Raw genomic sequence first — 15,028 nt, forward strand, 5'->3', positions numbered from 1 at the left:
AGACAGAATATATGTGTGTGAATGAGAGGGAGGATAGAGGAATAGTGAGGATGCAGGGAGTAGAGGTGGTGAAGGTGGATGAGTTTAAATACTTGGGATCAATAGTTCAGAGTAATGGTGAGTGTGGAAGAGAGGTGAAGAAGAGAGTACAGGCAGGATGGAGAGGGTGGAGAAGAGTGTCAGGAGTGATTTGTGACAGATGACTACCAGTAAGAGTGAAAGGGAAGGTCTACAAGAGGGTAGTGAGACCAGCTATGTTATATGGGTTGGAGACAGTAGGCAGGAGTCAGAGCTGGAAGTGGCAGAGTTAAAGATGTTAAGATTTGCACTGGGTGTGACAAGGGTAGACAGGATTAGGAATACATATATTGGAGGGTCAGCCCAGGTTGGAAGGTTTGGAGACAAAGCCAGAAAGGCAAGATTACGTTGGTTTGGACATGTGCTGAGGAGGGATGCAGAGTATGTTGGGAAAAAGATACTAAGGATGAAGCTGCCAGGAAACAGGAAAAGAGGAAGGCCTAAGATAAGGTTCATGGATGTGGTGAGAGAGGACATTCAGGTGGTTGGTGTGACAGTGCAAGATGCAGAGGACAGGAAGAAATGGAAACAGATGATCCACTGTGGTGACCCCTAATGGGAGCAGCCAAAAGAAGAAGAAGTAAGTAACTGAGAACTGCAGCATGTCAGAACAAATCTTAATGTTTCATACTTCTTATTGTTCAGAAAATGCATGTTGATGCAACACCTGTTATATTTACTTTTTAAGTGAATTAGAGTAGTATTTAAAATTTGTCCTAGATTTAGGGCCTTTGATCCCCCATTATTTTTGTCTTTGTCTCTGATTCTTGAACAAAAAAATTGAGTGCTGTGATTTACCACATTGAATTGCACACTATTCTCTGACCATCTACCACACAAACAAAATGACTCATTATCCCACAAACACTACACCCCCCCATCAAACCCTCTTAGACAACTTCATCTACCTCCTGCTTACAGTCATCTTTTCAAAGACACCTTGCAGAGCTCCTAGAAATAAACACAAAATAGAAACCCTTAACGTTACATGGCTTAAATGTACTAATTAGATTATCTCTGTCATATATTAGATTATGTTATATTCTGATTATAGATTAGATTATATCTGGCAGTTGGCACAGAGATTAAGGTTGCGAGCTGTAGTTCCTGTGGTACAGGGTTTGCCCTCTTTAGCTTACTGTGTGACCTTCAGCAAGTCACTTAACCAGACATTGCTCCTGGGTCACCCCTGAAAAAGGAGTGTGTGTCCAGTGAGCTACCTGGTCAACAAATAGGATTTTTATTATTATTATTGTTATTATTGTTGTTACCCCCCATTTTCTTCTGTTTCTCCTTTGTAGCAAAAACAGAACCTAACCCAGGGCCTCCCATTATCTTTCTCCTTCACTACTCCCAAACTATCAGCACTCTAGTGTACTGCATCCTTATTGCCGACAGTATACAAAACAAAGTAAAATGAATAAATACATTCCTACAGCAAAATTCCCCCAACATCATAGCCTTAACTGAGTCATGGATCAATGTCTCCTTTCCCCCCTAATTCATTTCCACATTATAGGATGTATATACACACTAAACAAAATACCTGATAGTAAGCCAGGTGGTGGCACAATGATCAACTAGAAAACTCACCTACAGCTTCACATGATTCACAAGCCACAACCCCCTCAGAACACAATCCCAACTGGCTAGTTGTAAAAATATCCCACCCCAAAAACAGAGGCATTTATGTTGCTTCAGCCTATCTACTACCCCCATCAGACCTTTCAAAAATAGAGCACCTAATCTGCTTAATAACTTATACCATACTCCAATCACAGCAACTACTATTAATGGGTAACTTGAACCCAAACATCTTTGAATCTAATAACAAATAATTCAACAACTGGCTAGCAGACCTAACAAATCAAACAACTCCTTCCTGGATTTAATGATTACATAAATTCCAGGAAAAAAATATTTCAGTACTGCAGCCACCCCAAAATACTGACACATAGACACATATACACTCTCTCTCTCTCAAAATAAACACGCTGACTTAGGCAGTTAAACTAATAACATTCAGACCTAATAAAAGAGACAAAAGCTTCAAAAAGCTCCTTGACATCCTCTCTAAACTGGATTAGATACCAGCCTTATCTATCCATAACTCAGAAATAGCTGCCAAGTCCCTAACAAACACTCTTCTTTCAGTGCAGTCTAGACTCCACATTACAAACCAAACCATAACAAATGGATGACCAAATAGTTTAAAGCTTTGCTGAGGCTTAGAGACGAGGCATGGAAAGCATGGAGAAAAGTAATGCAACAAAATCAAAAAAAAAAAAAAACAAAAAACATTTGCTAGCCTACAAAATGCCATGAAGAGCATTAGATGACATATAGCTCTTTATCTCCAATACTTCAAGTACTCCCTTCACAACCAACCTATAAAATAGTGGGCAAAAGTTAACTGAATCAAATAATATGAAGAAAAAATACAATAGCTTTAACTACAGTATACAGTCAAGTCCTAGTGCTGTCCTAACCCCAGAACACTTTCTCACCAAATCTTCTAGACTCCTGACCCTTCACCAGCATCATCAAACTTTCCTACACCACATGTAGGCCCTACTGAATTCTCATCATTTTTCGGTTTTAAGGTGATAGCCACTACTGACATCACAAACACAATCCATAAAATCCCCACATTCTGATGGCCTGCAACTCATTTCAGTCCTTCTGGAAAACGTATGACCAACTTTCCAAATATGCCATCACCCAAACTACATAGTTTCTGGACCAACGGAAGCACAATGACTGCTAATTGGACACTTACAGATGACATACTAATGGAAAAGGACAGAGAGCAACTTTCAGGAGCAATGTCTTTCAACCTAACCAAAGGGTTCAACAGAGTAGATTATCTACTCTTCCACACAACCCTGCTGGTCCACGGTCATAGTCCCAGGCCTTCCAATGGCTTCTATACATTCAATGTTACACTAGGTATTTCCTCATCAACCAAAGCATCCCTATTCAAAGAGGTATCTCAAGGTTCAGTTTTTCCAACCTTGCCTTTCTCAATGTATATTAGCCTCTCAGAAGACCTATCTCAACTACAAATCTTTTTGTATACAGATGAAGTAGTCATATACAGATCACATCAACCCTGCCTCCCCTCAGGTTATTCATAACCAACTTCAGCATAACCTCCTCTCCCTCAACAACTGGCTAAACTGAAGAAAACTAATACTAAACTCAAAGGAAACTAAAGCCATGCTATTTGGCAGCTCCAAAAGACTAAAATCATGCATATCCCACTTTGCCATCATTGACCAACAGCAAAACCCACTAGAAATCACAAATGCATTTAAATACTAGGATTATTCCAGGAATAAAATCCAAATTTTCAACTTCACATTAACAAACTCAATGCTAAGATAAATCAAACACTTTTATAAGCATGCAATATCTCTTACTTTTTATCAACCTCAGGTAGAAAAGCCATAGAAAAGCCATAGGGAAAGGCATCCTCATGGCACAGTTGAATATGCCTCCCATGAATTGCTTCAGCCTCAAAAGAAAATCTAACCCTCACTCCAACTAACATCCAATGAAGTATGCTGTTTCATCTCCCTAGCAGCAGGAAGAGAGTACCACTTCTCTGTCCTTACAAAAGTAAACTGGCTTCCAATTCTACAAAGAGCAACTCTACTAGTAAAAGATCTATTATTCAGATATTCATTTGGATGGATTACAGTCAAGAATGTTTTGGCTATTATTCAAATATCTTGACCAAAACTCCTTCTGCTACCTAGCTGGAAGATTAACATTAGGAGAAAAAAGTTATAATATCTCAGATACTAACCCAATACTACCCCCTCCCTCTTCACCATCTTCTCCTCCAAAAAAAAAAATATATCAATCACAGTTTCATACTAGGCTCTAAGCTATGGGAATCTCTACCAGTGAAGATAAGGGACATAAGTACCTTATGTCAGTTGCAAAATGCTCGCAAACACCTCAGAAAGGCAGCAGAATGCCAGTGCTTCGCAGGTATTACTTTACCCTTTATCTCCTACTTACTGCTCTCCAGCTTCTCTACTGTACATCCTCTGTCACATCTGTGAACTTGTCTTCCAGAACATATACCTGGAAATACATGTATAATGTTACTATCTATTCTTCACTGTACTTGTTTGATCTGATTATGTATTCACTAATAAAATGTATATTTACCTGTATTCAACTCCTGCAATGTAAACTCCAAAATGTTCTAAATTAAACATAAATTGTGCTATTTATTTGCATTCATTGTACATGTGTGTCTGTCCCTGTACTATGCTGTGTTTTTTAGACCAAGAGTGAGCCTGAAATTGGTTCACATGGATCAGCACTCAACTCCAGTCAACAAATCAATATAACTATTTAAATAAACGGTAGCCCATGAGCATGTACTGGTTATGGCAGATAAAACAAATTAATTTAAATACGTGTAACAAAGAAGGTCTGAGGGACACACCTGTCAACTGTACCTTATTATGATGAACATTCCTAATTTGGTGTTGCATTCTATGTTCCATACTGTTTGTTCATTTATTTGCAGTTTGATAACCGTGTAAGTGGTCTGGTCATTAGACCCTTTTCAGCCACAACTTGGGCTCAATTGCAAGAATACAGATTTTCAATTAAATAAACAAATTGAGGTTTAGTGAAACAGTTTCATATACATTACAATACAAATGGAACTTCCAATGGGCTAACAGCATATTCATACTATTAGATTAGATATCAGCAGTGTTAAATAACTGGAATAGTTATATTACTAATTACATACTTCATAGAATGTATGAGTCTTCACATTTGAAATGATTATAAGCAAGACTAATAATTTGTATGTGTTGCTCAAGCTACTTGTGAAACTGTATCCAAAACGCTCCTTAAACATACTGCTAGATTAGGCAAGACCCCAGTCAGGTCAGCCAGCAACCAAACTACCTCCCTCTTCCACTATTCCTGTAACCCAACCTTATAATTTCCTCTTTTCCCACACCTCTCTCTCCCCATTTTTTCCCATTCTAGTTTATTTTCTTACCCTTCTCTCACACACCTTTTTATCTCCCTTCTCCCTTAACCTGATATCCCCTTAGCTGACTTAATTAATGTAATGGAGGTGTCTTACCTGCAGGTGACACTTCAGAAATAGCTTTTTGCCCTTTTGTCTGCACATTTCTCAACCTTATCTCTGTAAAATAGGCATTCTGACCTTTATCATACCCTCCTTCTTCTATCTCCCCTACTAAGTTCCTCTGCTTCTCTTGACTCACTGTTTCCTGATCTTTTCTGTCCTAAGGCATCTCACCTCACAGCCTACTCTTCTTATATCCTAATCTCCATTCTTCCCAAGCCTCCTATCTCTCTGCCAAACCTCTTTCCTTCAGACTCACCTGCAGACTCCTTACTGCACTGATTGTCTCTCTTGACAAACTACTCCTTGGTCTCTTCCCGCTCCGTTCGCCCTGCGGGCTCACTCTGCTCCCCTACCCTACCCCCAATTTCCACCTACCCCCAGCACTCCTACCTTTATTCCTCCCAGACCACACCTTCACAACACTTCCTCCATTCACAGCAATCAATCAATTACCTAACCCCACCTCCCACTTCTTCTCTCTACATGCCAATAATACATTCTTTCCTGTACCTACCAATTATCCCCACCTCTAATTTCTCCTCCCACTAATTAATCCCACTATGTCCACTTTCCCTACCCCACACCTATTCCACATACTTCTCTTCCTACTACTCTTCCCTTCTCTTACTACTGCCTATCTTCTAGCCTCCCATGAGCAGCCATTAGACTACATCCCTCCCTTCCCCTCCAAAAGCACTTCCACACCTCCTCCACAGACCTCACTAAACTTCCTTAACATCATACACAAACCTAGCTACCTTCTTCCTAAATATCATAGACTAGCACCCATCAAATATACTTATAAACATTTCATACTCCAACCTGACAATTTTAGTAAACATATTTTCCCTAAACACATAACATACCTTCACTTCCTACTAGATGGTGATATACATCCTAACCCTGGCCCAAACCAGACCCCCATCTTTGGAACATGTAATACAAACATCACTAGCTCCATAACCCCTTCAAAGCCTGCTAACTCTCTCTTCATAGCACACCTCAATATTCATAGTATTAACAATAAAATTCCTCATCTACATGCCCTCTTAGATGTCCACCAATTCGATCTTCTATGCTTATCTGAAACTTGGCTAAAACCTACTTTTAAAGACAATGAAGTAACTCCACCCGGTTATAATATCATTAGAAAAGACCGCACTACCAAAAAGGGAGGAGGGGTCGCTATCCTATATAAACACAATCTACAAGTCAGCACTATAGACCTTAATCCACCTCTAGACAATAGAGCTGAATTACTAATCTCCAAATTTCAAATCAATCCTTGCAAAGCAATAAATGTCATTTGTTTATATCTGCCCCCTGGCAATAACATTAATACCCTTGAAAATATCCTTAACTGGACTACTTTTAATCTCCCACAAGAAATCATAATCCTAGGAGATTTTAACATAGACTGGCAGTCCTGTAATAATGCTCTCCCTACCAACCATATAAACTTATTCGGCTTCTCACAATCTATCAATGTCCCCGCCAGAATAAATAAACCCAACAACAAAGAAAGTACCCTGGACTGGATACTTACTAACAATCCTCAGCAAACTTACAAAGTAGGAATCCTCCCTGATGACTTAAGCGACCACGCTCTCACATATATTATCAGATATAAACCTAACCTAGCCTACCCTAACACTGTGAGAGCCGTACGTAACAAAAATAAATTTAATCCTGAACTCTTCCAGACAGAACTCTCTCAAAGTAACTGGTCACCACTAAAATCTCTCCCACTGGACGAAGCAGTAGCCTATTTCAATACCACATTCTTAACCATTCTGGACCGCCATGCTCCAGAATGATCTGTTAGATGTAAATCCAAACCAGCCCCCTGGCTCTCTAATGATACTAGGCAAAAAATCCTTTTGAGAAACAAATCTTGGAGAAAATGGCGTTCCACTAAGAATCCATTAGATCACCAAACCTTTAGGCAACTAAGAAACAGTACAAAAAAAGCCATCTTACTAGGCAAAAAAACCTTCACCTCCAAGTACAACAGACATATCATAATAAGCCTCAAAAGTTTTAGAACAGCATTAACAAACTTCTTTACCCAGGACAATCTATTACTCCTAATCCACTAGGCTCCAACCCTGACAATCCCAGTCATACTGCCAATGCTTTTAATTCCTTCTTCACCAATACCATCCAAACTCTTGCCAGCCACCTAATTCCTGATACCTCTAATATTCCTATTTCATCCCCAATTACCCCCCCTTATTTCAGTTACAACCCGTCTCCACTTCCACTATATCCTCCCTACTCCAAAAACTAAAACCCACCACCCCTTCAGCTGACCAACTCCCTGCAGAATACCTTCAAAAAGGTGCTAAGGCCATTGCCTACCCCATATCCATTCTGATCAATAGAACCATAAGTGAAGGTAATATCCCATCCATCTGGAAAATTTCCCACATTATTCCATTACACAAAGGTGGCAACTCTTATGACTTCTCTAACTTCCGTCCTATAGCTCTATTATTCCCTCTGGCAAAAATCATGGAAAAGTGTATCCATAAGCAACTTCTTCATCACCTTCTACAAAATGACTTACTGGCTAACTGTCAACACAGCTACAGATCATACCACAGTACTACCACTGCCCTGCTTTCATTCACTGACTGTATTAACAAAAACCAGAACAAAAGTATTCCTTCCTCTGCAGTATTCCTTGATATATCCAAAGTCTTTGACATGGTTAATCACCAACTCCTCTTACATATTATGAAATCTCTATCACTCAATTCCTTAGCCATCAGTTGGTTTAAATCTTATCCTGAAAGCAGACAGCAGGCAGTACTTTGGCGCAATAACCTTTCTAATCTCCTGCCCATCTCCCTTGGTGTCCCTCAGGGTTCCATATTAGGTCCACTGCCATTTTCCATTTATATTAATGACATTCAGTTAGTAATTCCACATACTACATGCATTCAATATGCAGATGATTCTACTATTATCTGCTCAGCTACTTCTCAAACTGAATTACATACCCTAACCCAGAAATCATTTAATACTGTCGAACAATGGTTCACTCACCGTTGCCTCCTTCTTAACCCAAAAAAAAAACTAAAATGCTACTCTTCTCACCAACCCGTAAGTCCCCCCCCCCCTTACATTTCACACTCATATCTAACAATGGTTCACTTATTTCCCCCGACCCAACTATTAAACTCCTAGGAATAACAATTGACAATAACCTCAACTTTGATATTCATATCAATAACACTATAAAAACAGTCAATAAAAAACTAGGATCCCTCTATAGAATCAAACCCTTTCTAACAGCAGCAGCCAGAGCTGCCATAGCAAAAACTCACCTTATCTCTACTCTACTCTATGCCTCACCTATTTATACAAATCTTTCTAAAAACAACCTCAGCAAACTAGCAGTATCCTATAATAATATTGCTCGATTTGCCGCTGCCTCTCCTTTCAGAACTCATCACTGCCTTAATCTAAAACAACTTGGCTGGCTTGAGTTTCTACATCATCTACAATATCTCCAGCTTGCTGTAGCCCACAAGATCTTCTCTCAACCCACAAATACACCAATACTCTTAAACATTTTCACCCAATACAGCAATTCTAAAAACCTACGTTCATCTAACAAACTTCTTATTAACACTTGCAGATCTTACAACTCAGCAGGTGATACCCTGTTCTCTAATACTGTTGGAAAGTTATGGAATTCACTTCATACTGAGCTCACTTCTCTGTCATTTCCTACACTATTTAAAAAGAAACTAAAATTATATCTCAATACACACTGGTTATGTTCCTGCACTAACCCTGACTAACTTTCCTACATCTCATCATTAACATCCTTACATCATTATGTATTTATATTTACTTTCTGTCTTGAATTTCTACAGTATCCCTTATTGTCCTTGCTAAGCTCATTTGAACTATTGATGTTAATATTGTTATAATGAATGCTCATCTATTGCTATTATGAAAAAAAATAATAATTTTGTTTACTTTTCAAACGGCTACCACTTTCTAAATTCAGTTTTGTATGTATCTTTACTGTTACTTCTTTTTATATATTATATGGGAGTTTTATATTTGTATTTTTCTTGCATATGTCTTTGGAGCTTTTCTCCCCGGGCCTCTACTGAAAATGGACATGTATCCAGCTAGACTAGCCCGGTCAACAAATGTAAAATAAAATAAAATAAATAAATAAAATAAATAATAAATAACATAAGTAAAAATGCACGAGGTTTCACATTGTGGTATGATTAATAAGCAAGCATAGTATTCAGCAACTACAAAGAGTATATCCACTTGTTATCTATATACAGTATGTACATCATTCATTGGATTACCCTGGCATTAGGAAAGCGGGGAGGGGTTGAAATAATATGCACTGTCTAGAGACTGCTGGTATTGAAAACCTCCATCATACATTGATTTAAAAAAAATATTTATATATATATTTGTATGTATATATATATATATATATATATATATATATATATATATATATATATATATATATGCATACATACATATTATATATATAAATAATTAGGAAAGCGGGGAGGGGTTGAAATAATATGCACTGTCTAGAGACTGCTGGTATTGAAAACCTCCATCATACATTGATTTAAAAAAATATTTATATATATATTTGTATGTATATATATATATATATATATATATATATATATATATATATATACATTTATTTATATATATAATATGTATGTATGTATATATATATATATATATATATATATATATATTTTTTTTTTTTAAATCAATGTATGATGGAGGTTTTCAATACCAACAGTCTCTAGACAGTGCATATTATTTCAACCCCTCCCCCTTCCCTAATGCCAGGGTAATCCAATGAATGATGTACATACTGTATATAGATAACAAGTGGATATACTATTTCTAGTTGCAGAATGCCAGTGCTTCGCAGGTATTACTTTACCCTTTATCTCCTACTTACTGCTCTCCAGCTTCTCTACTGTACATCCTCTGTCACATCTGTGAACTTGTCTTCCAGAACAGTAGTAGCAGCCAATAGCATTGTCTGTCCTGTCTCAATCCTTATAAATAGGTCAGTCCAGGAATTTCATGCTCCCTCTCTTTGGAAAAAGTCACACATTATCCCTCTGCACAAAGGAGGAAATTCAACAGACATTAATAACTTTAGACCTATAGTATTCATATCTTCCCTCACCAAAATACTTGAAAATGTATTCAAAAACAATTGCTAGACTATCTTCTGCAGGAAACACTCCTATCCCCTACACAACATGGCTTCCGTCCTTCCCATAGTACTAGCACTGCCCTTCTAACTTATATAGATACTGTCAATAAAGCTAGAGATAATGGCAAATGAGTATCCTCCTTATTCCTAGACTTGCCTAAAGCCTTTGATACAGTTTGTCACAGAAAACTTTTACTTAAAATGCCCTTACTAGGTCTCACTCAGCACGCCCTTCGGTGGTTCAAACATTATCTGTCCAATAGGTATCAGTCAGTAAAATGGCACTCCATGCTCTTGCCTTATTTTCCAGTCACCACTGGTGCACGAAAAGGCTCTATCCTTGTCCCCTCCTCCTTAACATGTTCACCACACCCTCTATACATCCACACAATGGGCCACCCTAATACAATATACAGATGATTCCACTCTTATTTGCACATCTGACAAGATGGTACACCTCCATAAAATTACTCAGAAAGCTTTAACCACCACTGAAGCATGGCTTTGTAACTCACAACTCATGCTCAGCCCAACTGCCACTTTTTTTCCCCCAAATCCCTCTGCCATGAAAAATCATAATTTAAAGTCCTCTCTCTTGATAATACAACCCTTGAAGTCACTTCTGATAGCAAATTATTAGGGGCGATAGTGGATGATAAGCTTACATTTGGTCTGCATATACAGAATTGCATAAGAAAAACTCATAAAAAACTAGGGATGCTTTACAGAGCCCAAAACTTTCTCACCGATGCAACTAAAACTACACTTGCCACTACTTATCTCCTCCCCACACTTCTTTATGGCACCGCCATCCTTACTAACATCCAGGCTTTACAAAAATGAAAACTTGAACAATGCTATAACAAATTTGCTAAATTTGCAGGAAGTAACCCTTTCAGAACCCACAACTTTATAGCACTAAAAAAACTAAATTGGTTATAACTGCTACATCAACTAACATATACACAGCTTCTTGCCATCTATAAAATTATACAGCATGCATCTACCTGTCCAGCACCAAAAAACATTCCACACAACTATGTTTCCAGTTGATCACTGTGAGCCAGTGACCAAAAACTCCTGTCTGTCTACAAATTCATCAAATAAACTCAAAGCTCACCTAACTACAATATGGCTCTGCCCATGCTCCAGCACTGATTAACTAACACTATTTCTTTATATTGTACTACCTTACTACACTCTATAACTACAGCATGAAAGACTCTTCATCTAATTATCTCCTGTTTGCCACCCTTATTCTCTATAAATTGTGACACCAACATTCATGTCATACTCGTGACATACACATCTTCTGTAATACCTCTGTCAAAATTCTATATATATGAAAATCTACAATATATCCATGTATACTTGCTTTGCTGAACTTTGAATTATTTGTTGCTATGTAACTTATATTTCCATCTTTGTACCATATCAATGTAATTATTATTGTTTTGTGAATGTGGAGCTTTTCTCCCTAGGCCTCCGCTAAAAACAGGTATCTGCCCAGTCGGACTTTCCTGGTAAACAAATGTCAAATAAATAAAGAATAAATAAATCAGATGGGCATTATCTGTACTTGTACAAGGTTGCGAAGGCCTGGAAATCCTTACCTGTATCCATCAGGTTAATAGCCTCCCTCCCATCTTTCAAAACCACTCTGAAAGACTTCTTAGCTAAAATCTGGCTCTGTTCTTGCTCAAAACTAGGATAAACTATATCCCTAAATGTGAACAAGTACCTTTTCATTCCTTAAACCTCCTTACTCTCCTTTCTTCCCCTGACTTTTGCTCTAAATATACCAAAAGCCTGTTTTCCCTCACTTCATACTGCAATTCCTTTAATGTTAGACTAATTTACTTTTAATTTCTCTACAAACTGTCTAAAATTTCTATACATATTAAATGATTGTTATATAACTTGTATCGATTCTTATGTGTTTACACTATCACTAATTTGTTATAATTATTTAAACTGCAGATGTTTTTATTTTATTTTTGAAGGTTGTAATATTATCGTTCTTAAAATGTGTTGTAATAAGTTGGAGCTTTTCCCCCTGGGCCTCCATTGAGAATGGGCTTCTACCAAGTCGGACTTCCCCAGTAATCAAATGGCAATAAATAAATAAACAATAAATATGGTAAATAATATTACATAATCTTAATTCAACTTAACTTTTTTGTAAGTATGAAGAAACAGTTAATAATCATGATGTGAGCTTCCTAGTTCACATAGTGCAAAACCTTGCATCTCCTGAATGTGGAACACTACCTCACATAATGTGGAACAAATAGGAAAAGCGTGGATCACTTACTAACAGCTTACTAACACCCACATAACGACTAAAGTGTGTTTCTTTACATTTACAGTGTTTATTTTTTAATTAATTAATATAATTCAGTATTATTTAGCATGGATATCACTTAAAAAATTCTTAACACTGAATGTGTGACAGACCCTTTTAATGTGGAACTTTTCCTCGTAAAGAAGTACACGAGAAGTGTGCAAGTTGCCAGTAGATGATCCACATTTTGGCCATGTATTCCATGTTGTGAGAGGCATAGCGCACATTTTGGAGATAGAATTAAAGTTTGAGGGTAAAATGTACTTGAAGTAGTACCCAATGTTTGTTACTGCAGCCATTAAGAGCAATTTTAAATATTACACTACTAAGTCACTTGAATAGGTAACAGAACAGTTTTTTTGCACTGATGTTTATTTCATGAACAATAAGTATGAAATGGTAACATCTGGCATTACTGTCTGACCATAATCATCAGTGATTTATCAGAAAATCAAACATTTTTATGAGGAACTGGACAACAATATGATGAAAACTTTGTTACAAAAATGAATGACAACTGTTCCACGAGTTACAACTGTTCCTGATTTTCAGAGAAGTCACTGATTTTGTCTCCTATTTTATGTTTCTCTAAAATAACTAAAACTGGTGATGTTTTGAAACAAGATGGTGAAAATTACACGTAATAAATAATGACGATAATTAGATGTATAAACTACTTTTTACTTCAGAAAATGGATATTATTTCACACTTTCTTGTTCTGTCAATATCTGAAGTTAATAGTACTAATATTTTAAAAGTATCCTTGATTATTTCCTAATTTGGCCCAGATTTTCATGACCGACCCTGATTGCCCCTCTTAATCCCTCAAAAACAGTTGACTTTTGTAGAAAAGGTAGTGAAATTACACAATAAATAATGACATTAATTTGTAGACTTCATTTACTTCAGAAAATGTAGATTAAGTAACATTCTCTTAGTTTGTCAGTGTTTCATTTAATAGTACTAATATTTTAAAACGTGTTCCGGATTTGTCCCTGATTTTGCTGAGATTTAATTTGTCTTCATTCAGTTGAGAACTATGAAATGAAACGTGTGACACGACTCGAAAAGTTATTTTTACCGAACTTCCCTCCTTCGACTATGGGTCGTACGAATATGCGCGTCACGTCGCCAGGCTACTTTATAATATTCATATATGACGTCAGTTTTTGGCTGTGAATTAAAAACAAGGGCGTACGTGAGAGTTTACAACTGTGCTATCTTATGGGCGGTTAAAATAAAAGTCTCACAGATTTGTAGTGCATCATTTATACAAGCACATCTACACACTGGTACTGCTTACTTAGGAAGCTAAATAATACAAATACAAATGTAGATATGCATTAACCCACATTTTTTTATGACTAGGAAGAGTCAGTATTGTCAGCTTAAGATAAGTCACTGATAAGATCAGTCACAAAACTATACGCCGCAACACGAATCAAGCAAATTCAAGGTCATTTGAAAATTCAGCCTCTATCTTCTAGCTCACTTATTTACTGTCACCCGGAAACAATTTTATGCAGGTTGGCTAGGTCGCAGTTCATCAGCAACATGGCAGCCTCCACCACCAGGTTATTTTCTGTTTTTCGTAAGGTATGTAGTCTACCCAGCTTTTAAGTGAGTGTACATTGTATTAGGGAGGGGAGAGAGAACAAAATTAGAGGGTTGTAGTGTACTCTGGCATTCAGCCTACGTAATGCAGCAGTTTTCTTAAGGGGAAAATTTGTGTGGTTATAGCTTGTAATTGACTGCTTCAGTTTTAAATATTTATTATAAAAGATATAATCTTTTTCAGTCTCTAATTTTGGGAGCATACGTCAAGAATTCTGGACAACACCAAAAGTAATATAGGGGGCAGGCAGGCAGGCAGGCAGGCATGCATGCATGCATACTTTAAGTATTGCTATTATAAGTTCTGAAAATTGATAGAAGAACATGTTTTGCATTAACATGCATGTTTGGAGGAAGTGGAAGTTGCCAGCATAACACGTTTTGCAATTTTGGAGGATAGGAAATTATTTAGTGACTACTCCTTAAAGATTTGACAGAAAACCACACATTTTATATGGGAGGAGAGCAAAAATATGAGGCAAAAGTCTGGGCATGGTACGAAAGTTTGGGCAATATTTTGGCTGTTACATTGGGTAATAATGGTAATAATTAAGTATGAGCAATGGTTTTAAAATATGCTAGGAATTCTAGCAATACAAAAATATTATTACAAGAAAA

The 15,028-nt window shown here is 37.1% G+C and overlaps 1 protein-coding gene across 2 annotated transcripts in view; it reads left to right on the plus strand.

Annotated features, from left to right (window-relative positions):
• Positions 1 to 14,114: 14,114 nt before the first annotated feature.
• IDH3B (isocitrate dehydrogenase (NAD(+)) 3 non-catalytic subunit beta) overlaps positions 14,115 to 15,028 on the plus strand; it is a 687,127-nt gene continuing 686,213 nt past the window's right edge. The window contains exon 1 of one of the 2 annotated variants that reach the window (XM_044063995.1): positions 14,115 to 14,392. In XM_044063995.1, the coding sequence (XP_043919930.1) occupies positions 14,351 to 14,392 (42 nt within the window). In that variant the 5' untranslated portion in view covers positions 14,115 to 14,350. The remainder of the gene's footprint in view (positions 14,393 to 15,028) is intronic. The other variant, XM_044063993.1, reaches the window with a different exon arrangement.

Source organism: Protopterus annectens, chromosome 2.part2 (assembly GCF_019279795.1).
Source record: "Protopterus annectens isolate FY-2018-M chromosome 2.part2, PAN1.0, whole genome shotgun sequence".
Classification (NCBI taxonomy): Eukaryota; Metazoa; Chordata; order Ceratodontiformes; family Protopteridae; genus Protopterus; species Protopterus annectens.